The sequence below is a fragment of the Camelina sativa genome, chromosome 11 (genome assembly GCF_030686135.1).
Source record: "Camelina sativa cultivar CO46 ecotype springtype chromosome 11, ASM3068613v1".
NCBI lineage: Eukaryota > Viridiplantae > Streptophyta > Magnoliopsida > Brassicales > Brassicaceae > Camelina > Camelina sativa.
In genome coordinates, this window is record NC_141890.1 from 46,884,261 (window position 1) to 46,908,114 (window position 23,854).

At 41.9% G+C, this 23,854-nt stretch overlaps 6 protein-coding genes and 1 pseudogene across 12 annotated transcripts; 1 reads left to right on the plus strand and 6 right to left on the minus strand.

Moving 5' to 3' along the window:
- The first annotated feature begins 237 nt into the window (after positions 1 to 237).
- On the plus strand, positions 238 to 2,326 carry LOC104726449 (peptidyl-prolyl cis-trans isomerase CYP20-1). The gene is made up of 6 exons (XM_010445316.3): positions 238 to 644; positions 1,142 to 1,220; positions 1,334 to 1,405; positions 1,518 to 1,700; positions 1,797 to 1,872; positions 2,063 to 2,326. Exons 1-6 carry the CDS (start codon positions 579 to 581, stop codon positions 2,199 to 2,201), a joined length of 615 nt encoding a protein of 204 aa, XP_010443618.1. The 5' UTR covers positions 238 to 578; the 3' UTR covers positions 2,202 to 2,326.
- Positions 2,327 to 2,451: 125 nt separating this feature from the next.
- On the minus strand, positions 2,452 to 4,040 carry LOC104727461 (SMR domain-containing protein At5g58720-like). The gene is made up of 7 exons (XM_019232642.2): positions 3,906 to 4,040; positions 3,575 to 3,651; positions 3,445 to 3,501; positions 3,293 to 3,360; positions 3,101 to 3,207; positions 2,907 to 2,977; positions 2,452 to 2,814 (listed from the first exon to the last, which is right to left on the minus strand). Exons 1-7 carry the CDS (start codon positions 3,994 to 3,996, stop codon positions 2,689 to 2,691), a joined length of 597 nt encoding a protein of 198 aa, XP_019088187.2. The 5' UTR covers positions 3,997 to 4,040; the 3' UTR covers positions 2,452 to 2,688.
- Positions 3,993 to 17,895, minus strand: LOC104726447 (SMR domain-containing protein At5g58720). Of its 6 annotated transcripts, XR_015571891.1 has the most exons (12): positions 16,826 to 17,895; positions 16,671 to 16,696; positions 16,462 to 16,548; positions 16,305 to 16,372; positions 15,764 to 15,990; positions 15,600 to 15,683; positions 15,434 to 15,510; positions 15,304 to 15,360; positions 15,152 to 15,219; positions 14,960 to 15,066; positions 14,768 to 14,838; positions 14,302 to 14,624 (listed from the first exon to the last, which is right to left on the minus strand). XR_015571891.1 is itself a non-coding variant. In XM_010445313.3 (11 exons), the coding sequence occupies exons 1-11, from the start codon at positions 17,457 to 17,459 to the stop codon at positions 14,499 to 14,501; spliced, it is 1,548 nt and encodes a 515-aa protein (XP_010443615.2). In that variant the 5' UTR covers positions 17,460 to 17,895; the 3' UTR covers positions 14,302 to 14,498. The 6 variants fall into 6 exon arrangements, 4 of the variants coding, with proteins under 4 accessions (XP_087330294.1, XP_010443615.2, XP_010443614.2 ...); XM_010445313.3 differs by lacking the exon at positions 15,600 to 15,683; XM_010445312.3 differs by lacking the exon at positions 15,600 to 15,683 and having other exon boundaries at positions 16,305 to 16,375.
- Positions 4,682 to 5,293, minus strand: LOC147935523 (SMR domain-containing protein At5g58720-like). Its single transcript, XM_087474174.1, has 2 exons — positions 4,953 to 5,293; positions 4,682 to 4,822 (listed from the first exon to the last, which is right to left on the minus strand). Exons 1-2 carry the CDS (start codon positions 5,146 to 5,148, stop codon positions 4,749 to 4,751), a joined length of 270 nt encoding a protein of 89 aa, XP_087330300.1. The 5' UTR covers positions 5,149 to 5,293; the 3' UTR covers positions 4,682 to 4,748.
- On the minus strand, positions 5,398 to 14,147 carry LOC104726448 (phosphoinositide phospholipase C 4-like; annotated as a pseudogene). Its single transcript, XR_015571893.1, has 8 exons — positions 13,673 to 14,147; positions 13,307 to 13,395; positions 13,076 to 13,211; positions 12,745 to 12,978; positions 12,410 to 12,648; positions 12,187 to 12,312; positions 12,063 to 12,100; positions 5,398 to 5,941 (listed from the first exon to the last, which is right to left on the minus strand). The product of XR_015571893.1 is annotated as a phosphoinositide phospholipase C 4-like (transcript).
- Positions 17,896 to 17,994: 99 nt separating the features above from the next.
- LOC104726451 (inositol 3-kinase) lies at positions 17,995 to 20,172 on the minus strand. The gene is made up of 2 exons (XM_010445320.3): positions 18,938 to 20,172; positions 17,995 to 18,353 (listed from the first exon to the last, which is right to left on the minus strand). The coding sequence occupies exons 1-2, from the start codon at positions 19,820 to 19,822 to the stop codon at positions 18,186 to 18,188; spliced, it is 1,053 nt and encodes a 350-aa protein (XP_010443622.1). The 5' UTR covers positions 19,823 to 20,172; the 3' UTR covers positions 17,995 to 18,185.
- A 135-nt stretch (positions 20,173 to 20,307) lies between these two features.
- LOC104726452 (HSP20-like chaperones superfamily protein) lies at positions 20,308 to 22,094 on the minus strand. The gene is made up of 5 exons (XM_010445321.3): positions 21,937 to 22,094; positions 21,697 to 21,845; positions 21,556 to 21,604; positions 21,170 to 21,312; positions 20,308 to 20,551 (listed from the first exon to the last, which is right to left on the minus strand). Exons 1-5 carry the CDS (start codon positions 21,983 to 21,985, stop codon positions 20,465 to 20,467), a joined length of 477 nt encoding a protein of 158 aa, XP_010443623.2. The 5' UTR covers positions 21,986 to 22,094; the 3' UTR covers positions 20,308 to 20,464.
- Positions 22,095 to 23,854: the final 1,760 nt, after the last annotated feature.

The following is a 23,854-nucleotide window of genomic DNA, read 5'->3' on the forward strand; positions in this document are numbered from 1 at the left end:
AAAAGTATATTAATTGATCTACCAAAAAAAAGTGTATAGTGGATGACTGGGACAGGAAAAGTTGACAATAGTTTAAATATTATTGATCGTCAAATTGTTAATGTGAACAGAAACGTGCTTAATTGAATGAAACTGACATTATTAAATGTTTATTATAACGACGACTTATAAAGTTATAACAGCAGAATATTACTATTAGCTGGAACATAAGTAATGTGAAATCCTTATGATGGTCTTGGTGTTTCAGTCTTTTTTGACTTAGTATCTTTTGATTAAAAAAATTAGACTTCATCATTATCAGATTCAGTCATCTCTTCTTCCCAATTACATTAGGGTTACCAACTCTAACTGTTTTCGTATAGTTATCATTTGTTAATCAACAACAATAAAATAATGGGTTGTAACTAACAACTCAATAGCCCAGCCCATTACGGTTCTCAAAGAATCCGGGGCCCAAGCACAATTATAAGTGGTCTGCCACGTGGCAAATTTAATTGGATATTCTACGTGGTGTTGGTGGGGAAATACAGAAGAGGAGTCAGTCAGTCGTCAGGAGAAACCACTAAGCACGGTGCGAGATGGCGAGCTCAGTGACGCTACTTGTATGGAGTCTTCTTCTTCTCGGTACCCTAAGCGCTATTCAGGTACACTTTTTTTTGTGTGTTTCCTTCTCACTATTCTATAGTTCGCAGCAAATGTTTTTTGAATCTCTGTGTTTGATTTATATGACACCTCTCTGAGGTTCGTATCAGCATCTCATATTCATACGATCAGGGAATGAAACTTTTATACTCTCTCATCGCGATTTGTATGTAGTGTGTGCTTGAGATGTGAATCGGAAGGAGATTGGTTTTCAATTTTTTTATTGTTTCTGTGGTTGCAATTACGGACGTAAGAGATTCAGGAAATTGGATCAACCATATATTGTATGGTTATTCCGAAATTCTGAATTTGGGGTCCTTAAGATGTGATTTATAGAGATTCAACATCATGGGATTGGTATTGTATTGAGAAAGCTACTTGTGCATGAAGTGCGCCTAATGTGTGTCCAAATGTGTTGGAATGATGTGTAAGTATTATGGAACTGCTACTACTGGCTAGTGTTTACATTGATCTCTGGATGTTTGCTTTTATGTTTCAGGCCAAAAAGTCCAAGGAAAACTTGAAGGAGATCACACACAAGGTTTATTTCGATGTTGAAATTGATGGGAAAGCAGCAGGTATTATGACCTTGTTCCTGAGTTCGTTTTTATGATGCCATGTTGGTGCTATTAGTTCTCGCGCTATATGTCCCGTCAAGACATCTCAAACCAGTTGACGATTTTTGTTCCAGGTCGTATTGTCATGGGTCTATTTGGCAAGACAGTTCCCAAAACTGTAGAGAATTTCCGAGCTCTATGCACGGGTAAGAAACTCAAAAATATTGCTCATTCTCGTCTTGTCTCAGTCTAGTAGAAGTAGTTTAATAAGCTTATCTACTTTGATATGAATGCTTACATAAACTGTTTTACTTACAGGGGAGAAAGGAATAGGTAAGAAAGGAAAAGCTCTCCATTACAAGGGGAGTTCATTCCATAGGATCATACCAAGCTTTATGCTTCAAGGAGGTGACTTTACTCATGGAAATGGAATGGGTGGAGAATCTATCTATGGTGAGACGTTTGCTGATGAAAACTTCAAACTAAAGCATACTGGTCCAGGTGAGGACTTCTTCAGTATCCTGTGTATACGTTTTCATCTCGACTTTTTTCCGTTTGTGAGGTTTTAACCTGATCAATTGTTTTCCTTTTTCACAGGGTTCCTATCAATGGCAAACGCTGGCCAAGACACCAACGGATCACAATTTTTCATCACAACTGTCACAACCAGCTGGTGAGTACAGACTCAGCCGAATTTCAAACACATAAAGCTACCTTTTTTGATCTTTCAGTTCTTTACTTAAAAAAGTTGTTTTACTATTAGTGGGCATGTTGGTACTTTAGCTTAAATTTTCAATTTCGGAATAGAATTCTCGATATGTGGTTTCTGTCTTCTGATAAGAAAGTTCGGGGCTTTAATACAGGTTGGACGGGAGGCATGTAGTGTTCGGGAAGGTAGTGACGGGAATGGATGTGGTCTACAAAGTTGAAGCTGAAGGAAATCAGAGCGGAACTCCCAAGAGTAAAGTTGTGATTGTGGACAGTGGTGAGCTTCCTCTGTAACTCAAACTCTTCTAGATCGTTTGATTCCCCATTAATGTGTGAGCTTAAGTGCTTGATGACTTTTGTTAAAAAACAACTTCCTTAGTTACTTTATGAATGATTCTACTGTTCCAGTTACTATAAAACATAGTATAAGTTATATCTTATCTGATGCACAAATGTTTTTCACTTGTGAGCCTAGCAAATCCTACACTCTACCGTCTTAGATTTCACAGAAATTGCATAATAATTATATTATGCAGACTCCTAATTAGATCAAAGAAGAGTTTACGAAAAATAGACATTTCTGTCTGTGTCAGACAAAGTGTTTTCCTAACTTAGATAACGTGAAATCCGGAAAGGAGAATTAAGAAAGCTAATTTTTGCTTAACATTTACTTCTTAAACAAACAGAGCTAGAATCAGTTAACACATAACAGATATAGACAAATAGACATAATTATATAGATCTCTAAGCCTCAAAGCCTGACTTCAGATTTCGTCTTCGCTTATTCATAGTCGCTCTCTGTGTCTAAGAAACTAAACTCCCTACTACATCCGTCAAGCTTAATCAGCAATGCCCCTCTGTTCTCTTCACAATACCTAACTCCTTCTCTTTCTAGCAGCTTTACCACCTGTTTTCGTGCACAAAATCAACCAAGTTTCCATATCATTTATGTATATTGGTTCTAGAGTTTAAATGAAAAAGAGAGTCGAAGAAACTTACCGATTGTTTCACCTTAGACTTCCCAAACCCAGAAGACCCACATCCTGTGATCACTCGCAGTGTCTGAATGGCTGGATTTTTACACACAATTGTTAGGAGGAAAGAATTATCTCAGGTTTTATGAAAGACAAGACAAGGCGATGATGATCTACTAAAGAAGAAAAGATTTATAATTGAGTTTGGTGAGAGCTTACAAGGGACATATGATCCAAATAAGAGATGTAGCTTCAGTAGTTTCATGGCTTGTTTAACATGCTGACCATGCAGATCAATGGTTCCCACATTCTCTATACCTTTGTTTCTGCATAGTCATAAACAATGGCTTAGTCCACAACAAAAAGTGAAAGCGTGTCAGCATACTTCTATAATGCCTCAAAACAGCTAACCTCGCAACAAATATATCTTGGCTTTCCCTCTCATCAGCCTGTTGAGCTAATTTAGATGCCACTCTCCCCTATAAAAAAAACAGACAAGTTTTTGTCATACTTCCAAAAAAAATGCTACAATAACATGATATATAATAGACCGTGAGATGCACCTTATCAGAAAGGTAAGCCGCATGAGCCCTCCCTCCTTTCGAATATGCTTCGGCAGCCTTCAACCAAGTGATAACTGCATTAATTGAGGAGTCCACCAGAGCCAGATATATGTAAGCAAGTAAAACTTACTTTTTGATAGTAGGACTTCGTAACATTCCACTGGTCAGTTGCGCCTTTTCTAAGTTCATGATATCGGTCATCCTTCACTGCAACACATGTATTGGTTGACCAGTAATGCAATTCATGAGTAAGAAAGATATATTCAAGAGTTGCAACAAAAACAAGCAGTCGAGACCTCAGATGTTTTTGCCAATGACACCAAAGCAAGAATTGCCAAGTGTTTCATCGGGTTAAACAACATACATCAGAAGCTCGGAGCCTGCAAACTCATGGCAAAACGAGCCTGCTATTTCCAGCCAATATACACAAATACTATAATCAAGAAACCATAGTAATATACCGAACGTACTAGGCCGGGTCTCTTCCCCACTAGATGAAGAAGCATCGATACCAAGAGACTGCATTTTATTTGCCACATTCCTCCAACTCATTGTCTTTGGTTCGTGTTTAGGACTCTGGCGGATGTTGAACAGAGACTACAACACTTTTTGTGGAAGACCAAGCTCATCACTTCCTTGGCTAGTTGAAAAAGGATCTTCCGAGCTCGTGAGAACTGTTGCGTAATCCCTACCATAAGAAAAGAAAACAGGTGACATGTTTAGTTGTAACCTCTTCCACAAAGTTGAATTAAAGCAATTCTATCGTCAGTTTTGACTTTCTCATGAGTATTTTAAATATCATGCGTTCATGAAGTGAATATACTCCACCGTCAAATAGTTCGTTTGTTGTTCCTTCATAGAAGAATGAACCAAGAAAAAGTTGCAGAGGGCTAGTTATCTCGTAATTAATGTGTTAACCAGCTCTGATGATTCCAAAACTAGTGCATTGCAGTAACCCGAAGAATGCCTAAGATCAAATGACAGTACCTTCGACTATAGTCTCCCCAGAAAATTTCACTTTCAGAAGTATCAGTATCAAAAGATGTCTCTGGCAGCTGTTAAACAATGTCAGGAGAATGCACTTTATTCTATTGTGTAGAGGAAAACAAAATAAACAGATATGTGAAGAAAACCAATCACTTACACTATCGCTGACTCCAATGCCGAAAGATTTACCACTCAAAGAATCATCAGTTGATGAAGAAGACATGTCAAGTAAGACATTCAAAGCCTAAGAAGAAAACAAAATTAAGCTTTACAATAAACGTTCGGGCAAGTATCAGCATATAGCAGGGCCTTTCCTGTCAATATACCGAATACCTCCCATGTAATTTTGAAGACAATCTGCTTATCATGTCCACATCATAGCCGCATTGGCCTGCAAAAAAGAGAAACTTTCCTTGTCAAATTATATCGAACAAACAAGTCTCTCCTCATAACAATTTGTGGGTTCCACTAGTATCTTATGCCAGAGAGAAAGCAGTAGACTACGAAGAAGAAGTACTCACACAAAACATCTCTAACAACAGCCATGTTAAGTTTACAATCATCACCAAGGATTGAATTAAGAAACTGTTCAGCTTTCTCTCTATCGGCAGCTTTTTTCCCGTTGCCACAGAGCTCCTTAGAACGTTCAACCACAGGAAGCTCTTTACGCACAGGGTTAGGTTTCAAGTAAGCCTTGGCAATCACAGAAGAAACCATCCCTGTAGCAGCAATAAATCTACTCTGCTTCTTTCCCTTAAACCATCTATCTCTCGTCAGCTAAAGCGATATCGCAAAAAGGAAGACGTATGTATTTTGCGGCAAACTAGGGAAATAAATCCAAGATGCATACGAGTTTATATTTATAGTGGTGAAGCGAGAAAAAAAAAAAAAAGTCAGGGTTTGTGAAAATATCATATGCGCAATGACAATTTTGCCCCTGTCTCGCCACGACTTCCTCTTAATTAATTTTGGTTAATATCCTTTTAATTAATTTGGTTAATGTATATGTCACATATAATATGTGTGTTGGTCTCCATCATACGTACTTAACGACTCTTACAAACAATGAAACCACTTTAGGGCTTTTTAGAACCATGGCATGATAAGATACCATCGACCGTGTTTTCGAGTCATACCCGTATTCGTTAGATTTTGGGTCAGAAAGGTCTAAATTAGCGGGTGGGTTAAAAACGGGAAGGGAGCAACAAAAAAAAGGGACTAGATGAACCATGGCATGAACGATGAAGGGTAGATGTTTCTCTGTTGTCAGAAGATGATCTCTCCTAGTAGGTTGCGACGGGAACTAGTCCGACCGCTGATGGATATTTGAAGATTCCCCCGGAAGGTAAAGGTGACTGATGTGGAAACGGTGGATACGTACCTGATTCGGTGATTCCTAAGAGTAAGACGAAGCTGACTCTAGAGCATTTGAGAGACTACAATAATTTTCGTGCAAGCACCACCACCATCACCATGGCAGCAGTTACAAGATTTCCGACGCAAGATTACTCTTGCTGATGTGAGCACCGGATCGGACATCCGACCAGGAACACTCGCACAAGACCCGGACACCATTGGAACACTCGGATCACCCGCAGGACAACTCCGGACCAGCATGCCTAGGATAACTCCCGGTGCAACCACTCGCTCGAAGAGCTCGGCCAGAACATCCAAGCACAAGATTAACCACTTCGTCCAAGCTTTCGTCCAAGAAGACCAAGAGAGCGACTCGGACAAGGCAACCATCGGCGAGACCGTCCGTACAGCCTTCGTCCTTAACCAAGGATGAGGGCGCCAAGACGTCAGGATCATGACTCGTACTCTTTTCCCTTACTTCGGGTTTTTCCCATGAGGTTTACCGGAGAAGGTTTTAACGAGGCGACGAGTCCTGACGCACAACGCCGCGTTTTGAAGCCAGTGACGCGGTTCCCGCGTTCAGCCTAAGGACGTGGCCTATTTTGTCTTTTTCTTTAGGCTTTGCGTTTTGAACCTTTTCTAGATCCTTCCCTTGTGAACGTTGGAATAGTGTGACGTGTTCACAGTCTGTGGAGACGCGTCAAGGGCTACGTGTGCGGTCCATTATGAGTCCGCGTGCCCTAGTTCCCTTTAAACCCTTACGCTATTTAAGCGTCCAACGCCACGAGCTTAGGTTTTCAGACTTGAATAAAATATAACTTTTCCCAAAGAGAGATTCTTTGTGTTCTTGTCTCCCCTCTCTTTCTCGCATCTTAGTCCGGGACTGGGCTTGAAAGAAACCCTAGAAAGACCGATCCGGGATCGATCTCTCTAGACGGCGTACGACGCTTTCCACCGCTCGTGTACACCGCCGTTCGAACCATATCATCTCTATCGCACCGCGGTCAAACCGATCGTTAGTTGTGTTTCCCTTTCGCCCCATCTCTTCCTAGTCAACCGAGGTCGAGTTTCTTACTCGGTTCGCTAGCCATCGTTCGTCTCCGTCCGTCCGTCCGTGCGACTCGGCAGACGACCGCGTCCGGCGTTCACATCAGCTGGTATCAGAGCTCTAAAAGCTCCTGACTCAAAGGTTGTGTCTTTCTAACCCAGAAACTCCTTCCTTTTGTTTAAAGTTTCGATCTTTAGCCTTTGTCTTAGTCTAGATCGCTTATTCTTGTTTCCGCTTGCTGAGTTAGTCTTTAGTTTATTTTATTTTATTTTTTTTTTTTTATTTTTTTTTTTTTTTTTTGGTGTTTGTGTTGTGTTATTAGACGTGTGCTTAGGTTGTTTCGTGTTCTTCCTGTTCTTCTTTTGTTCGTCGTTGTTCTTGTCTAGGACTCCTTAGATCCATAAAGTAGCGCGTTTGCTTTTGGGTTTGTGTTGTGGTCCCAAAAGTTTTGCTTTTTGTGCGTGAGTTTGCTTTTAGGCGCGTGTAGGTTTCTTTTTGTCTAGTCATAGGTTGTCGTTAGCTTTGCTGTCTTCAATCATTGACTGTCCCAAATAAATATCTCATCCGTCAGTTTTAGACGCATTATACTCACGAATATTCGTTTTGGTTTGGACGAGGTACGTGACTCATTCGGCCAGCGCATCGCGTACGGACGAAGTCCACGTCACCGTTCGAGAATCAGCTCCCGACCGTGATATCTACCGTTCTTGACCCGAAGTCTGTCCGAGATATCAACCGTCCGAGTTTCCTGTCAATCCCTCGGCTCCAAGTACCGTATCTCCGTCAATCCGTACGACCACCATCCGTACCACGGACGCTATGGCTGCACAACAACAACCGGAGATCCCATTACCCCCGCCGGAGATCGGTGCCACCTTAACGGCCCTTCGTAACGGCATAGAACATCTGGCCGAACGATTAGCCCGACTTGAACTTGCCAATCCTCCGAGAGAAGATCCGCCGCCCGTGCGACGACGTAGGCAAGAACCAGAACCGAAGAATCCTCAATGCCAGCCAAGAGCCGGACGACTCCAACCAACGAGACAACATCTTCCACACGCGATGCACGGTAAGCGGGAAGGTGTGTGGCTTGATCATTGATGGAGGCTCCTGCACGAATGTAGCGAGCTCCTACATGGTCAAGAAACTTTCCTTGCCCACCACATGCCATCCCAAGCCCTATAAGCTTAAGTGGTTAGACGATAAGACCGTGATACGCGTAAAGGACCAAGTCCTCGTCCCATTTAGTGTCGGACCGTACAAGGACCAAGTCCTATGTGATGTAGTACCGATGCAAGCTAGTCACCTCTTACTGGGGAGACCATGGCAGTTTGATAAGGGAACGTCACATTGCGGACGCACCAACCAGTATACGTTTGTACACGATAACAAACGTATTAGTTTAAAGCCTTTAACACCGACGCAAGTCCGCGAAATGCAATCCAAGTTGTCTAAGGATTCGGACTCTAAAATGAACTTCCTGATCCAGTCAAGTGACGTTAGAAAGTCCCTTAAGGACTCCAACCAAGTGTTATTGATGGTTTTTAGAGATTTGTTGGTTGAAGGAACAGGAGACTTGGGGGATACACTCCCGGACGAAATCAAGGACGTGCTTAAGCGATACTCGGACGTGTTCCCAGATGACTTGCCCAAAGGTCTACCACCTCTTCGAGGAATCGAGCATCAGATCGACTTGATTCCTGGAGCCCAGCTACCAAACCGTCCCGCATACCGAGTAAACCCGGAGGAAGCTAAGGAACTGGAGCGGCAAGTATCCGAGCTCATGTCGCAAGGATATGTCCGAGAGAGTCTTAGCCCCTGTGCCGTCCCTGTCCTACTTGTTCCGAAGAAAGACGGATCTTGGCGCATGTGCGTCGATTGCCGGGCCGTAAACAACATCACGATCAAGTACCGGCATCCGATTCCGCGTCTTGACGACATGTTAGACGAGCTCAGCGGATCAACCATCTTCTCTAAGATCGACCTCAAAAGTGGATACCATCAAGTGAGGATGAAAGAAGGAGATGAATGGAAGACCGCATTCAAAACCAAGCAAGGTTTGTACGAATGGTTGGTTATGCCATTCGGTCTATCTAATGCACCTTCGACCTTTATGCGTCTAATGAACCATGTGCTTAGAGCTTTTATCAACAAGTTCGTTGTGGTCTATTTCGATGATATCCTCGTTTATAGCTCTTGCCTATCTGACCATGTCGAGCATTTGGAACTTGTTTTAAGCACTCTCCGCGAAGAGCAATTGTACGCTAACTTGAAAAAGTGCGTCTTTGCTGCTAATGAACTTGTCTTCTTAGGTTTTGTTGTTAGTGAACAGGGGCTTAAGGTGGACGGCGAGAAGGTCCGAGCCATAGAGGAATGGCCAACACCTACCAGCGTTTCCCAAGTCCGATCGTTCCACGGGCTGGCCAGTTTCTACCGACGGTTCGTGAGAGACTTTAGCACGGTCGCCGCACCCCTTACCGCGGTGATCAAGAAGAATCAGGAGTTCAAGTGGGGAGCCGAACAAGAACGATCCTTCCTGGAACTCAAGAAGCGACTCACTCAAGCTCCTCTCCTTGTCTTACCCGACTTCAACAAGACCTTCGAGGTGGAATGCGACGCATCGGGCGTCGGCATTGGAGCCGTTCTCACGCAAGGCGGCAAACCGGTGGCCTATTTCAGCGAAAAGCTCAGCGGAGCCACTCTTAATTATCCCACTTATGACAAAGAGCTGTACGCGTTGGTCCGAGCCATGGAGACTTGGCAGCACTACTTGTTAGCTCGGGAGTGCGTAATCCACACGGACCACGAGACTTTGAAGCATTTGCGCGGCCAAACGAATCTCAAGAAGAGGCATGCGAAATGGCTGGAGTTCGTCGAATCCTTTCCATACGTCATCAAGTATAAGAAAGGAAAGGAGAACGTTGTCGCCGATGCCCTATCCCGAAGACACGCCTTAATCACCACCATGGACGCCAAAGTTTTGGGGTTCGAGAGCATCAAGGATGCGTACGCAGAAGACGCTGAGTTTGGGGAATGTTTCAAAAATTTCGGTAAAGGCAACTATGCGGAGTTCTATGTATATGAGGGCTACTTATTCAGAGGTCGGCGCCTTTGCATCCCAGCCGGCTCTATCCGCGACCTATTAATCCGAGAAGCGCATAGTGGAGGTCTGACCGGACATTTTGGCGTGGCTAAAACTTTAACCATGCTTCAAGAACACTTCTTCTGGCCAAGGATGCGGAGCATGGTCGAGAAGCATTGCGGCCAGTGTGTGGTGTGTCGAGCCTCAAAGTCAACCACTCATCCCCACGGACTCTACACACCGCTACCAGTCTCGACAGGTCCTTGGGTCGACTTGTCCATGGACTTTGTCCTCGGACTACCGCCTATACATCGGAATGACACTATTTTTGTGGTGGTCGATCGTTTTTCCAAGATGGCGCACTTTATCCCATGCCAGAAGAGCAACGACGCAGTGCGCTTAGCCAATCTATTCTTTAGCCATGTAGTCCGTCTTCATGGCCTCCCGCGGACGATCATCTCGGACCGGGAACCGAGATTCCTTGGTCACTTCTGGCGTACCTTGTGGAAAAAGCTGGGCACGAAGTTACTCTATTCCACTGCCGCGCATCCTCAGACCGACGGACAGACCGAAGTCGTCAACCGGACACTTGGCGCATTACTCCGAACGGCTATCGCAAGCAACAAAGGAACCTGGTTAGAATGCATTCCTCTCATCGAGTTTGCCTACAACCAAGCGGTTCACTCGGCCACCAAGAAATCACCATTCGAAGTCGCCTACGGATTTAAACCTTTAACACCGATGGACTTGCTACCATTGCCACCGGACGAGACCGTTTGTCAAGATGGAGCCACTAAGGCCGAAATGGTTAAACGTTTGCACGAAGAGGTCCGAGCCAACATCGAGAGGAAAAACGAGCAATACGCACGCTTTGCCAACAAGGGCCGAAAGCCAATGCTCTTTCAACCTGGCGATTGGGTCTGGCTGCACCTACGGCCGGAGCGTTTCACGCAAAAACGGAAAGACAAACTAAGCCCCCGAGGCGACGGACCATTCCGGATCGTCGAGAAGATCAACGACAATGCCTACCGCCTCGAGCTGCCCGGTAAGTACAATACGTCCACATCGTTTAACGTTGCTGATCTTGTTCCGTTTGATGCAGGTGATGACGAAGATGTTTTGGGGACAAAACCTTCGCAAGGGGGAGGGAATGATGTGAGCACCGGATCGGACATCCGACCAGGAACACTCGCACAAGACCCGGACACCATTGGAACACTCGGATCACCCGCAGGACAACTCCGGACCAGCATGCCTAGGATAACTCCCGGTGCAACCACTCGCTCGAAGAGCTCGGCCAGAACATCCAAGCACAAGATTAACCACTTCGTCCAAGCTTTCGTCCAAGAAGACCAAGAGAGCGACTCGGACAAGGCAACCATCGGCGAGACCGTCCGTACAGCCTTCGTCCTTAACCAAGGATGAGGGCGCCAAGACGTCAGGATCATGACTCGTACTCTTTTCCCTTACTTCGGGTTTTTCCCATGAGGTTTACCGGAGAAGGTTTTAACGAGGCGACGAGTCCTGACGCACAACGCCGCGTTTTGAAGCCAGTGACGCGGTTCCCGCGTTCAGCCTAAGGACGTGGCCTATTTTGTCTTTTTCTTTAGGCTTTGCGTTTTGAACCTTTTCTAGATCCTTCCCTTGTGAACGTTGGAATAGTGTGACGTGTTCACAGTCTGTGGAGACGCGTCAAGGGCTACGTGTGCGGTCCATTATGAGTCCGCGTGCCCTAGTTCCCTTTAAACCCTTACGCTATTTAAGCGTCCAACGCCACGAGCTTAGGTTTTCAGACTTGAATAAAATATAACTTTTCCCAAAGAGAGATTCTTTGTGTTCTTGTCTCCCCTCTCTTTCTCGCATCTTAGTCCGGGACTGGGCTTGAAAGAAACCCTAGAAAGACCGATCCGGGATCGATCTCTCTAGACGGCGTACGACGCTTTCCACCGCTCGTGTACACCGCCGTTCGAACCATATCATCTCTATCGCACCGCGGTCAAACCGATCGTTAGTTGTGTTTCCCTTTCGCCCCATCTCTTCCTAGTCAACCGAGGTCGAGTTTCTTACTCGGTTCGCTAGCCATCGTTCGTCTCCGTCCGTCCGTCCGTGCGACTCGGCAGACGACCGCGTCCGGCGTTCACATCACTTGCGGTCCACCTTTTGTACAATGATCTACCATACCCCTATATTTTTATGCATTCAGTTATTATTTAGCTTCATCACAGTACAACTCAGATGATGATTCAGGGACTGAGGATTTGAGACAGACCTGTATGTTGAATGCAATCATTTGAGCTCCGCTCATCGCCTCATCCAACCGATCTGAGGTTTATAGTTTGAAGAGTTAAACCTTGTGCCTTTCGGATATATCCTCAGGAAGTTCTTCTGAGTGAATCTGCTCAATAGTGAGGGTTCTAAAATTATTAACTTGAAGATACAAGAAGCAAACATTAGCTATATAGTGCTTATTTAGGATGTGATATTTAATATACCTGATAACATCTGCACCATATGCCGCTACAGCTTTCTCCACTAATTGCTCACTCAGACTAAGTCGCCTGCTTTTATTTGGATCCACTTTTAAAGCCATCCGTAAGCCGCCTTTTGGCTTCCCTGCATGGATGGCAATAAGACGCTTGTATTCTGGTGCTAGTAATTGGCATGACATATCAGACTCACAAGAGCCTCTTTCTTCATCATCTTGATTGAGATCATTTATACTGCTTGTAACCTGAAAGTAATCAAAAGCAGTATGAATTGGACTATTAAAACAAAACACTTGATGCTTAGAGTTTTTGATTCAATTAGTATTACAGTTGAAGCACACCTTCTCAAGTTCGGATTGGGTAGAAATAAGATCTTCTGGCTCTTTGCCCCATACATCCGAGTCCTTCCCTTTCTCTCCTTTATCTGTCTCCTTCCCATCGTTAGCTTTTAAGTACTCTTTTGGAGGTTTTGTTGATATTAGAATCTTTCCCTTCAAGTCTTCTGGTGAAGGAAATTCTTGACAGCTTTCAGCATCATGGTAATACAACATTTCTCCAAATGTCTGAGTTATCATCTGCGGAAGAGCAAATACTATGCGGCGTTCATATATACACCGATGGAATCTTGAACTTTAAGGTCTAAAGACTATATAGGGTGAAAAGAAAGAAGACCTTGGCAACTTTAAGTTGAAGTTTTGGCGTGAGATGGTCTTCAAGAGTAATAATAAAAGGACACTTTAAAGTAGCAAAGGCATTAGCTTTAATGGATTCCAAACATTTTCCCAATTTCACCTCCTTCGTCAAGGTCCTGCAGTTTCATAAAAGTGAGAAGCAAAACAATAACAGTCCACAGAACCAACCTACACAAAAAAAAAAAGCAAGACTCGAAGTGAATATACATACCTTCCATGCTTAACACAGACATCATCAGTACCACGTGGCCAAAGATCCAACTCAACAACCCCATTAAACGACTCATAGGCACTAAGAAGCTACCAAAAAGAGGGGCTTTGCTATATATGATGGATGAATGATCAAAACTAATTTAGGCCAGAAAATGGCAAAATGAGTCAAATAGCTCTATGAGAGAGAAACAAAACCCAAAAAAAAAAATTCAGAGACTTTCCGGTAAAATCAACAGAAGTCTAAAACTTTCTTTGTCAATCTTTATCCCAATCACTCCCATATTCCGAAAATTCTATACTTTTTTCCTCCCATTTTCCCAGGAAATGAAAAAACAAAAAGAAGAGTTAGACCAGAGGTTGAAACCTGATCGGCGATGGGAGGATTAAGATCAGTGGAAAACAGAAAATAATTGAAATCTTCGAGCGTCAGGTTTCGTCTGGTGAACTTCGCAATGTGGTGTCTACGACGAAGCACCTCGTCAACGATCCTCTCCGCTTCCTCCAGACTCGACGATCGTTCTTCTCCTCCTCCTCCTTCCTCCGCCATAAGTTTCTGTCTTCTGATAAGAAAGCTCGGGACTATGTACAGGTTGGACGGGAGGCGTGTAGTGTTCGGGAAGGTAGTGACGGGAATGGATGTGGTCTACAAAGTTGAAGCCGAAGGAAATCAGAGCGGAACTCCCAAGAGTAAAGTTGTGATTGTGGACAGTGGTGAGCTTCCTCTGTAACTCAAACTCTCCTAAATCTTCTGATTCTCCGTTAATGTGTGAGATTTAGTGCTTGATGACTTTTGTTTTAAAACAACTCTCTATAGTTACTAATGAATGATTCTACTGTTCCAGCTACTATAAAACATAGTATAATTTATGTCTATCTGATGCACAAATGTTTTTCACTTGTGAGCCTAGCAAATCCTACACTCTACCGTCTTAGATTTCATAGAAATTGCATAATAATTATATTATGCAAACCCCTAATTAGGCCAAAGAAGAGTTTACGAAAAATATACATTTCTGTCTGTGTCAGACAAAGTGTTTTCCTAACTTAGATAACGTGAAATCCGGAAAGGAGAATTAAGGAAGCGAATTTTTGAAACAAACAGAGCTAGTATCAGATAACACATACATAACAGATATAGACAATAAATAGATCTCTAAGCCTAAAAACCTGACTTCAGATTTCGTCTTCACTTATTCAGAGTCGCTCTCTGTGTCTAAGAAACTGAACTCCCTACTACATCCGTCAAGCTTAATCAGCAATGTCCCTCTGTTCTCTTCACAATACCTAACTCCTTCTCTTTCTAGCAGCTTTACCACCTGATCATCCATAAATAACCATATACAATGACTGACTACCATTCTACATTCTTGTTTTCGTGCACACAATCAACCAAGTTTCCATATCATTTATGTATATTGGTTCTAGAGTTTAAATCAAAAAGGGAGTCGAAGAAACTTACCGATTGTTTCACCTTAGACTTCCCAAACCCAGAAGACCCACATCCTGTGATCACTCGCAGTGTCTGAATGGCTGGATGTTTACACAATTGTTAGGAGAAAGAAATTATCTCAGGTTTTATGAAAGACAATACAAGGCGATGATGATCTACTAAAGAAGAAAAGACTTATAATTGAGTTTGGTGAGAGCTTACAAGGGACATATGATCCAAACAAGAGATGTAGCTTTAGTAGTTTCATTGCTTGTTTAACATGCTGACCATGCAGATCAATGGTTACCACATTCTCTATACCTTTGTTTCTGCATAGTCATAAACAATGGCTTAGTCCACAACAAAAAGTGAAAGCGTGTCAGCATACTTCTATAATGCCTCAAAACAGCTAACCTCGCAACAAATATATCTTGGCTTGCCCTCTCATCAGCCTGTTGAGCTAATTTAGATGCCACTCTCCCCTATAAAAAAAACAGACAAGTTTTTGTCATACTTCCAAAAAAAATGCTACAATAGCATGATATATAATAGACCGTGAGATGCACCTTATCAGAAAGGTAAGCCGCATGAGCCCTCCCTCCTTTCGAATATGCTTCGGCAGCCTTCAACCAAGTGATAACTGCATTAATTGAGGAGTCCACCAGAGCCAGATATATGTAAGCAAGTAAAACTTACTTTTTGATAGTAGGACTTCGTAACATTCCACTGGTCAGTTGCGCCTTTTCTAAGTTCATGATATCCGTCATCCTTCACTGCAACACATGTATTGATTGACCAGTAATGCAATTCATGAGTAAGAAAGATTAATTCAAGAGTTGCAACATAAACAAGCAGTCGAGACCTCAGATGTTTTTGCCAATGACACCAAAGCAAAAATTGCCAAGTGTTTCATCGGGTTAAACAACATACATCAGAAGCTCGGAGCCTGCAAACTCATGGCAAAATGAGCCTGCTATTTCTAGCCATGTACACAAATACTATAATCAAGATACCATAGTAATATACCAAACGTATTAGGCCGGGCCTCTTCCCCAGTAGATGAAGAAGCATCGATACCAAGTGACTGCATTTTCTTTGCCACGTTCCTCCAACTCATTGTCTTTGGTTCGTGTTTAGGACTCTGGCGGATGTTGAACAGAGACTCCAACACTTTTTGTGGAAGATCAAGCTCATCACTTCCTTGGCTAGTTGAAAAAGGATCTTCCGAGCTCGTGAGAACTGTTGCGTAATCCCTACCATAAGAAAAGAAAACAGACCACATGTTTAGTTGTAAGCTCTTCCACAAAGTTGAATTAAAGCAATTCTATCGTCAATTTTGACTTTCTCCTGAGTATTTTAAATATCATGCGTTCATGAACTGAATACTCCACTGTAAAATGGTTCGTTTGTTGTTCCTTCATTTGGACTGATTAAATAATGAACCCAAGAAAAAGTTGTAGAGGGCTAGTTATCTTGTAATTAATGTGTTAACCTAACCACCTCCGCTGATTCCAAAACTAGTGCATTGCAATAAACCAGAAGAAGGCCTAAGATCAAATGACAGTACCTTCGACTATAGTCTCCCCAGAAAAGTTCACTTTCAGAAGTATCAGTATCAAAAGATGTCTCTGCCAGCTGCTAAACAATGTCAGGAGATTGCACTTTATTATATTGTCTAGAGGAAAACAAAATAAACAGATATGTGAAGAAAACCAATCACTTACACTATCGCTGACTCCAATGCCGAAAGATTTAGCACTCAATGAATCATCAGTTGATGAAGAAGACATGTCAAGCAAGACATTCAAAGCCTAAGAAGAAAACAAAATTAAGCTTTACAATAAACGTTCGGGCGAGTATCAGCATATAGCCAGGGCCTTTCCTGTCAATATACCAAATACTTCCCATGTAACTTTGAAGACAATCTGCTTACCATGTCCACATCATAGCCGCATTGACCTGCAAAAAAAGAGAAACTTCCTTTTCAATTTATCGAACAAACAAGTCTCTCCTCATAACAATTTTGACAATTCCACTAGTATCTTGTGCCAAAGAGAAAGTAATATACTAAGAATAAGATGTACTCACACAGAACATCTCTAACAACAGCCATGCTAAGCTCACAATCATCACCAAGCATTGAATTAAGAAACTGTTCAGCCTTCTCTCTATCGGCAGCTTTTTTCCCGTTACCACAGAGCTCTTTAGAACGTTCAACCACAGGAAGCTCTTTACGCACAGGGTTAGGCTTCAAGTAATCCTTGGCAATCACAGAAGAAACCATCCCTGTAGCAGCAATAACTCTACTCTGCTTCTTTCCTTTAAACCATCTATCTCTCGTCAAATCATCGCTACAGGTAGAACTTGACCCAGCACCATACTCAGATGTAGACGCTGTCTCCTGACCCGAGGAACTCGTCGACGGATCATCACTGCTTTCAACCAGATCCGATAAAATATCGGCGGCTTTGTTCAGATCTCCACCTGCTTCCTTGTAAGCAGCCGTCGCTTCCTCCATTGAAACCGAGCAAAAAGCTTCCATTAACGATTCGATAATTTTTTTTTCAACTTTTTCTATTTCCTTGGTGCCTCCACCGTCCTTCCTCTCTTCCTCCACGTCTTTTTTGTTCCCGTCAGACGCCGTTCCTCCTCCTCCGTCACCGGAAGATTTCGCGGCGGAGGATCTCTTCTTCTTCCTCTTATGCTGGCTCTTCTGCTTCATTATTCGAACGCGGTTACAGATCAAATCAAGTCAAGTCAACGACGTGTAAAATACTCCGATCTGAGAGAACAAACTGAAACACCCCTGATAACCGACGGGAAGCGTCGGAGAGAGAGGGAAATCAGGAATCTGAGAATTGTTTTTTGTTTTGTTGTTGTTCGTCGTCCAGATTTGATTGGGAATCGGAATCGCCACGTCAATCCACGCGCCTGATTGTGACCACAGTTTGAATCCACGCGCGTGTTTTACGCCCACGACAGGTTCCCTCCTGCTTTTACATGTTGAACCGGTTCCTTTTTTACGGTTCAACCGTGAAAATTAGATTTCCAATGTTGTTTCTATCTTATTTAACTTCGGTTCACCAATAATTTTTTAATTTTAATTTTTTAACTTTGATAACAGATATTGACATTAATTTATGCGACATATCACAGATATAATAATCATCTCATCGAAACTTGTTTTTTCTATTCTCAATTTGACATTTTTAATTTCAAATTTGAGAGGCATGAGTTGCTCTGCCAAAGAAGAAAACTTGTGCGGTGGCGCGACCGCAAAGAGCGTTTGAAGACGCCTGGTCAACGCGTTTTATACACTAATAGATTTCCAAAATTTATAAACGTGTAGAAGCTTGCTTACACACAACTCAGAAGAGCTTTGTTAGTAGGAAAAAAAAAAGATAAATTCAAGATTCGTATTCACAGGCACTGATCATCATCATCATCATCACCTGTCACAAGAGAGACCATTGACTAATAACTCTGTTTGAACTGGAGAGTCGACGCACGAAAACCGAGCTGGAGTTAGACGCGCATGGAACTCTTCTTGATCATTCTTATGGTTAATTGAGAGGTTACGTTGCTTCTTCCTTCTCTGCACCTCTTCCTTCACTCTCTGCATCAAAGAGAGAGGATGAATCCTCATTGCAGACACAAACACAAATCTATATTCTAAATTCCAGTATGTTCACTTGCACTCGCCAGTGGCCCAATTTGACTATTTCTATTGAATACAGCCCTCATCTCAACAGATAGAATAAAGCATGCATAGAATTAAGCACTTATTGATACATCAAGCTAACCATAAGTCCATACTTTTGAATTCTCTTAGAGCATATCCGGTTTTAGCTAATGCTTAACCAGCACTATTTTTTTCTGAATCTACCCTATGTTTTGAATGCAATTGCTGCTATACTAACTATGAACCAAAACAAGAAAAGTCTCTTTTTCAGCTTCTAATTCACCGTCTCTAGGTTTGGTCTGCAAGATGCAACATCAATTAAGAGAAAACTAAACACTAACACAGACTCTGTCCTGGTTCTTACTTACTGGGACTATGATGTACAATAATAACCCGTTTATGTTAGGCCTACACCACTTCCATAAACAAGAATAGACATGCCCGCCTAACATACATCACTATCAATCTATCATCACAGCATGCAATTCAAGAAGCTAGAACAAAAACCAAAATCAAACCTGAAGCATCATCAAATCGAATTTAGGCTGACCAATATGCTCAACAGTGATGGAACCAAAGAAGTTCCCTAACAATGCAGCATCAGGAACAGCCAAACCTTCTACAAGCCCAACCACTAAACCTCCTAGGTAACTGTCACCAGCGCCGGTAGGATCCACCTGCTTCGCTACAAACGGAGGAACCATCGTTTCATCATCCTTATGATAAATCCTACAACCTTTTTCACCATTAGTCACCACAACACAACACATATGCTTCATCTGTTCAACATCCATGAAAAGAGCTTCATCTGATGAAGCTTTCAAGTATCCAATCCGATGCAAGATGTGAAAGAATCCACTCTCTCTCAAATCAACAAGCTTCACGGATCCATCAACAGGATCAAAAACCCTAATCAGAGCTTGGATATCAACGGCCACAACGTCGCAGATCTCCACCATTTTCTCAAGCGTCTCCGGCAAAATCTCGCCGCCGACTCCAACAGCCATCCCGAAATCGAATCTCGAATCCGGTATATCCGATGGGAGAATCGGATCACATGCAGAGACCCGTTTCAATACCCGATCAGCGTGACCGATCACATCGATGCCCAGATCGAAATAAGCTTCGAAAACTGTTGTCACCTTCTCCGGGACAACGATCGGGGAGTGAGTGACCTCGTATCTGAAGTCGCGTCCGACTTTGGAGACCAATTCGCAGGAGACGGATGAAGAATCTAAGACGTTAGAGATAAAAGAGGCGGCGCCGCCTAGTGTTTCAGCTACGACTGATCCGTTCTGGATCAGAACGTCGTGGCAATAATTCCCGACAATGAGAACGCGGCGATTCGGCGGCGAGTGAGGCGTTGTAGGCTGCGACGGAGGAGGAGGAGGATTTAGCGTCATGATGGCGGCTTGCGCAGAGGATCATCGAGAAGATGAAGCTTTTTTTTTTTTTAAGTCAAGTAGGTACCGAAATAAGAAGAATCATGGAACAACAAAGACGAAGGAGTCTATGAGAGCAACGGGAAGAGACAAAAACTAATGGCTAGTCTTGAGATTCGTTCCCTCTTTGTCTGTCTTATGATATGTGTCGCCATGAAGATGACGCGCGCCTAATAAAGCTCTCTTCTTTACTCTCTTGTTTTAATTTTCTTTATTTAAAACAATCGAATTTCAAATAATCGGCCTGTCTCTCAATATACAATAGAGAAAGATGAAAAAAAAAAGCTCCAATTTATTTTGTTCCAAATTCCTTATATTCCTCCACCTATCGACTTTTTTATTTTTAATTCAACACAATATTCGAAGTGGAGATGAATGCACGGGTCAGTGGACTTTAGCTGATGTTCCGATTCTGTTGTCGGGAAAGATAAGGATAACTGAACAAGAGACGACGAACGATTCATATGATTGCTAATACAAGTTATACAGGAGCGAGTCAGGCTGTTTTATTTATGAGCCATGAGACATTTTGTTAAGTCAAAGGTGGCTTTAGAGTTTATAAAAAGATAATAGGATACAATAGAAACAAGAGTTGGACTATCTTTAGTCAGAACGAATACCCCCCATGAAGCTCCTTGGATCTGGACAATTACCCGTGAACTGAGCTTGCGAAAAGTCGAATCCCGGGTTCTGTAAAAACCAACAGAGACAAAGCATGTGAGAAGAAAATTGATCGAAAGAGAAAAGAAAAGCATACTTGAGCTCAATACAAAGTATGCATACAAGCAGATAACCAAAGAGGGTAAAGCCGTCAAGGCATACATGAATCAGACCCATGTGTTCAGTCATGCCTAGTTAATTTGCTCAATGTATTTCTAAACCTTCAGAATCCGGTTAGACTAAGAGTGAACAATTTAATCACCTAGTTAAGGCAGCCACCACAGCTTAGACTATAGGTTAACTATCACCAGGCCTATGCAGACTGTTTATCCATGAACATAAGAGATTCACTACTCTTTTTTTTCTTCTAAGGAGAGATCACTACTTGAGAGAGCACACAGCTCACAAGACACAAAATAAGAGTGCTTAAACAAAGAAAACAATCAATGTGACTACACATGAGTCATCTAAATCAGATTATCTGTGGCAAAGTAGTAATATTTTGAGTTTTGACATAGATTCAATTCTATCCAAAAGATGATGCCCAAGATTGGCTTCAGAGATCAGTTTGATGAACAAGACAGACAGAAAAAATTGTAAAAGTAGAAAACCATATTAAACCAAGAAGACACTTTACACATAGCTAACCTCTTCTTGAAACCTCTGCAGCATGAGCCGCTTCTGCTCAATATCAGTGGCATAAGGATCCAACTGACCCTGACCCAAAATCGGGGATGCCCATGTCTGCCCTTTCTCCCTCTTCTGCAAGGTAATGTGCATTATATCATCCTCTGCCAAATCAAACATAAAAAAAAACTTCAGATTAGCAACTTACATACATACGCTGGGTAAATAACCCAAAACATACTGTAAAATTGCATAGAATCAGGCTCATTAACACTCTTAGCTCGCTGCAACCAGAAACTACATACATACCCTTGCCTACTCAAGATCCAAACACAATAGCTATACAGCAGTCCATCATCCAACCTATATATACTCTCAAATACACATAGTTTATCTAAATAGAGTACCTAAAGTCCAGAATGAGCAATCAGTCTTCACGGGGGCACTAAGATCGTGCTGCAAATTTGTCAAAATGTTAGACAATCTCACTCAAATTTTCTCCAATTAGGATCCAAAATGTTGAAAGATATATAGTAAAAGAAACTGACATTGAGATAAGGAGGGTTGCCTTTGATGCCAACTTCGATATGTTTGGATTGGATTTTGCAGTGGAAAACCTTTGGATGAACATTTGGTGGCAAAGTTATGTACATGTTCACTTCTTCTAAGGTTTGATCCCACTCAAACACCTTTTGCCCTATATATAACAAACAACATCGAGAATCTAATCACACATCAATTCGATCAAATCTCATGTGTGGGGAATTAGATAAAAGAAGTGAGTAAACCGTTGTGAATGAAATCGTGTCGCTTCTCCGGCGCAAGCTTCTCCGCCATATCTAGGATCTAGGGTTTTCTTCTCTGGTTTCCGGCGAAATCGATCACCACCGTTGGGCGATTTAAGAAACTTTTTTTTTATTGGTAGTGGTCGTGTGAAGTCAGAACCATAACAAAGAGGTAATTATGATTTAATCCTTATTATTCGTGTAATTTCGTTTAAAGGCGATTATTTTAGTTATTTATGATTAGACCCCTTTCTCTCTAGCACACTCCGTTTGTAACATGGAAGTTGAAACTCCATGCCGTTTTCTTAAGCTACATTGAGTTGTTTAAGAAGAAAAAAAAAAAAAAAAAAAAGATGAGAAGTGGGTCTATTCAATGGATATAGATTAATGTAGAAGAAGGGAGGAAGACAAGGATTGAAAGAAGAGTATTGTGTAGGTCTACCACAAAACATGGTCCATTTTTAAGCTGTGGACAGAGCCAAGTGTATGATTTTTTAGCTTTTCAATGTCTTTGGGGCAAGAGATACACTGTACCCATTCCCCCCCCCCCCTTCCCCTTTCAGTTTCTCCAACGCAGACCGGCAGAATATTGTCAACTTCAATTCAATTTTTTTTTTATCAGTTCCACAACCAAGATTGACGCATACGTGATCGAAAGCTTTGATTTAAAAAAAAAACATAAGAACAAACTAATTAAATTATTACAATATTTTTTATCAATCAAAAAGTTTTAATAGTATTGTAATTTATACATGTCGTCGTTTCGAATACTCAAATTGTACAATTCCATTTTTCTACAATATTTGGAACTTGTTTCATTCGAAGTATCATGTTTGGCCACTGCATAATGTCAGTTAGATCTCAGATTAGTTAGATTCTGGTACATGAGTTGTTAGTTAGTGTATCACTCACGTGTGTAACTAGTTGTCGGTTAATATGATCGGTTTTGACCGGTAAGACTGTTAAGTGAAAGAAACAGTAGAGACCCACTTGAAGAGTATACATAATAAAAATTAAAAAAAAGCCGGCCAGCAAACGTAACGGCCACGGCCAGATTCTGCATCTCGCAACCTTGACCGTCCGATTGAGAAGTGGACACATGCTGAACACGACGATTCATTTTAAAACTATAAGAACTGCATGTGGCTTCCGTAACACATTCCATAGCCACAAATTAAATTGGTAAACAATAGACGACGCCCGCTTAACCCAATAGATGATAATCATCCTTACAATGATACCAAATGTTTTTTTCGGTTATGGGTATATATAGGTTCGTACTTCGTACCATATATATCAAGACATCAATGACTCTGCTCTTGCAGCACTATTGACCAACCCACATGCATTAACCAACCTAGTCTTTGCGATATGCAGATCACATATATAGTTGACAATAGTGTCATAACTAAAGGCTATACAATTTGGCTAAACAAACAAAATCAAATGAACTTAAAAAACCGACTATTAGGTCGACACTATATATGAGCGTTTTGATTTTGTCTAGCTCGATTAAAACAAACTCTACTAGTATGAACAAAACCTAGACTAGACTATAGACATCATAGTCCAAATCGGTAAGCAATCGTGACAAACAAAATTGTAACTCCGAAAAAACAATTTAGAGATCAAGAGAAAAGTTCAAATGTCACAAGTCCCAACCTCAATTATTTCTCTCATTATAAAACTGTTGCAACTCGCCATGAAACAGAAATAACTAGTAAGTGTGTGGGTCAATCAAACAGTTGTGCATGGATAAATTCGGTTTAAGTTTATGGTATTGTCACTATTTTGATGTCTTATAAAAAAAAAAAAGTTGATACCATGGTAATATTGACATTGACGTCTACGGTGGAGCATGTCAAGATTTTCGAAGGATAAACTTAGATTTTTCCACCATACAGTATATGGTTTGAATCTT

Coding starts and splice junctions, on each gene's coding strand:
- LOC104726447 (XM_010445312.3), bottom strand. CDS start 17,459: ATGAAGCAGAAGAGCCAGCATAAGAGGAAGAAGAAGAGATCCTCCGCC. Junction 16,549..16,670: donor GCGGCTATGATGTGGACATG/GTAAGCAGATTG, acceptor TTTTCTTCTTAG/GCTTTGAATGTCTTGCTTGA. Junction 14,625..14,767: donor AGTCTAAGGTGAAACAATCG/GTAAGTTTCTTC, acceptor ATGGATGATCAG/GTGGTAAAGCTGCTAGAAAG.
- LOC104726451 (XM_010445320.3), bottom strand. CDS start 19,822: ATGACGCTAAATCCTCCTCCTCCTCCGTCGCAGCCTACAACGCCTCAC. Junction 18,354..18,937: donor TCGATTTGATGATGCTTCAG/GTTTGATTTTGG, acceptor TCTTTGATGCAG/AGAGTGAAGGAAGAGGTGCA.
- LOC104727461 (XM_019232642.2), bottom strand. CDS start 3,996: ATGAGTTGGAGGAATGTGGCAAATAAAATGCAGTCTCTTGGTATCGAT. Junction 3,652..3,905: donor GACCCGGCCTAGTACGTTCG/GTATATTACTAT, acceptor CATGTGTTGCAG/TGAAGGATGACCGATATCAT. Junction 2,815..2,906: donor AGTCTAAGGTGAAACAATCG/GTAAGTTTCTTC, acceptor GCACGAAAACAG/GTGGTAAAGCTGCTAGAAAG.
- LOC104726449 (XM_010445316.3), top strand. CDS start 579: ATGGCGAGCTCAGTGACGCTACTTGTATGGAGTCTTCTTCTTCTCGGT. Junction 645..1,141: donor GTACCCTAAGCGCTATTCAG/GTACACTTTTTT, acceptor TTTATGTTTCAG/GCCAAAAAGTCCAAGGAAAA. Junction 1,221..1,333: donor AATTGATGGGAAAGCAGCAG/GTATTATGACCT, acceptor TTTTTGTTCCAG/GTCGTATTGTCATGGGTCTA.
- LOC147935523 (XM_087474174.1), bottom strand. CDS start 5,148: ATGGTTTCTTCTGTGATTGCCAAGGCTTACTTGAAACCTAACCCTGTG. Junction 4,823..4,952: donor TGTTGTTAGAGATGTTTTGT/GTGAGTACTTCT, acceptor TCTTTTTTGCAG/GCCAATGCGGCTATGATGTG.
- LOC104726452 (XM_010445321.3), bottom strand. CDS start 21,985: ATGGCGGAGAAGCTTGCGCCGGAGAAGCGACACGATTTCATTCACAAC. Junction 21,313..21,555: donor TTGCTCATTCTGGACTTTAG/GTACTCTATTTA, acceptor TTGATTTGGCAG/AGGATGATATAATGCACATT. Junction 20,552..21,169: donor TGCAGAGGTTTCAAGAAGAG/GTTAGCTATGTG, acceptor TGGTTTTTACAG/AACCCGGGATTCGACTTTTC.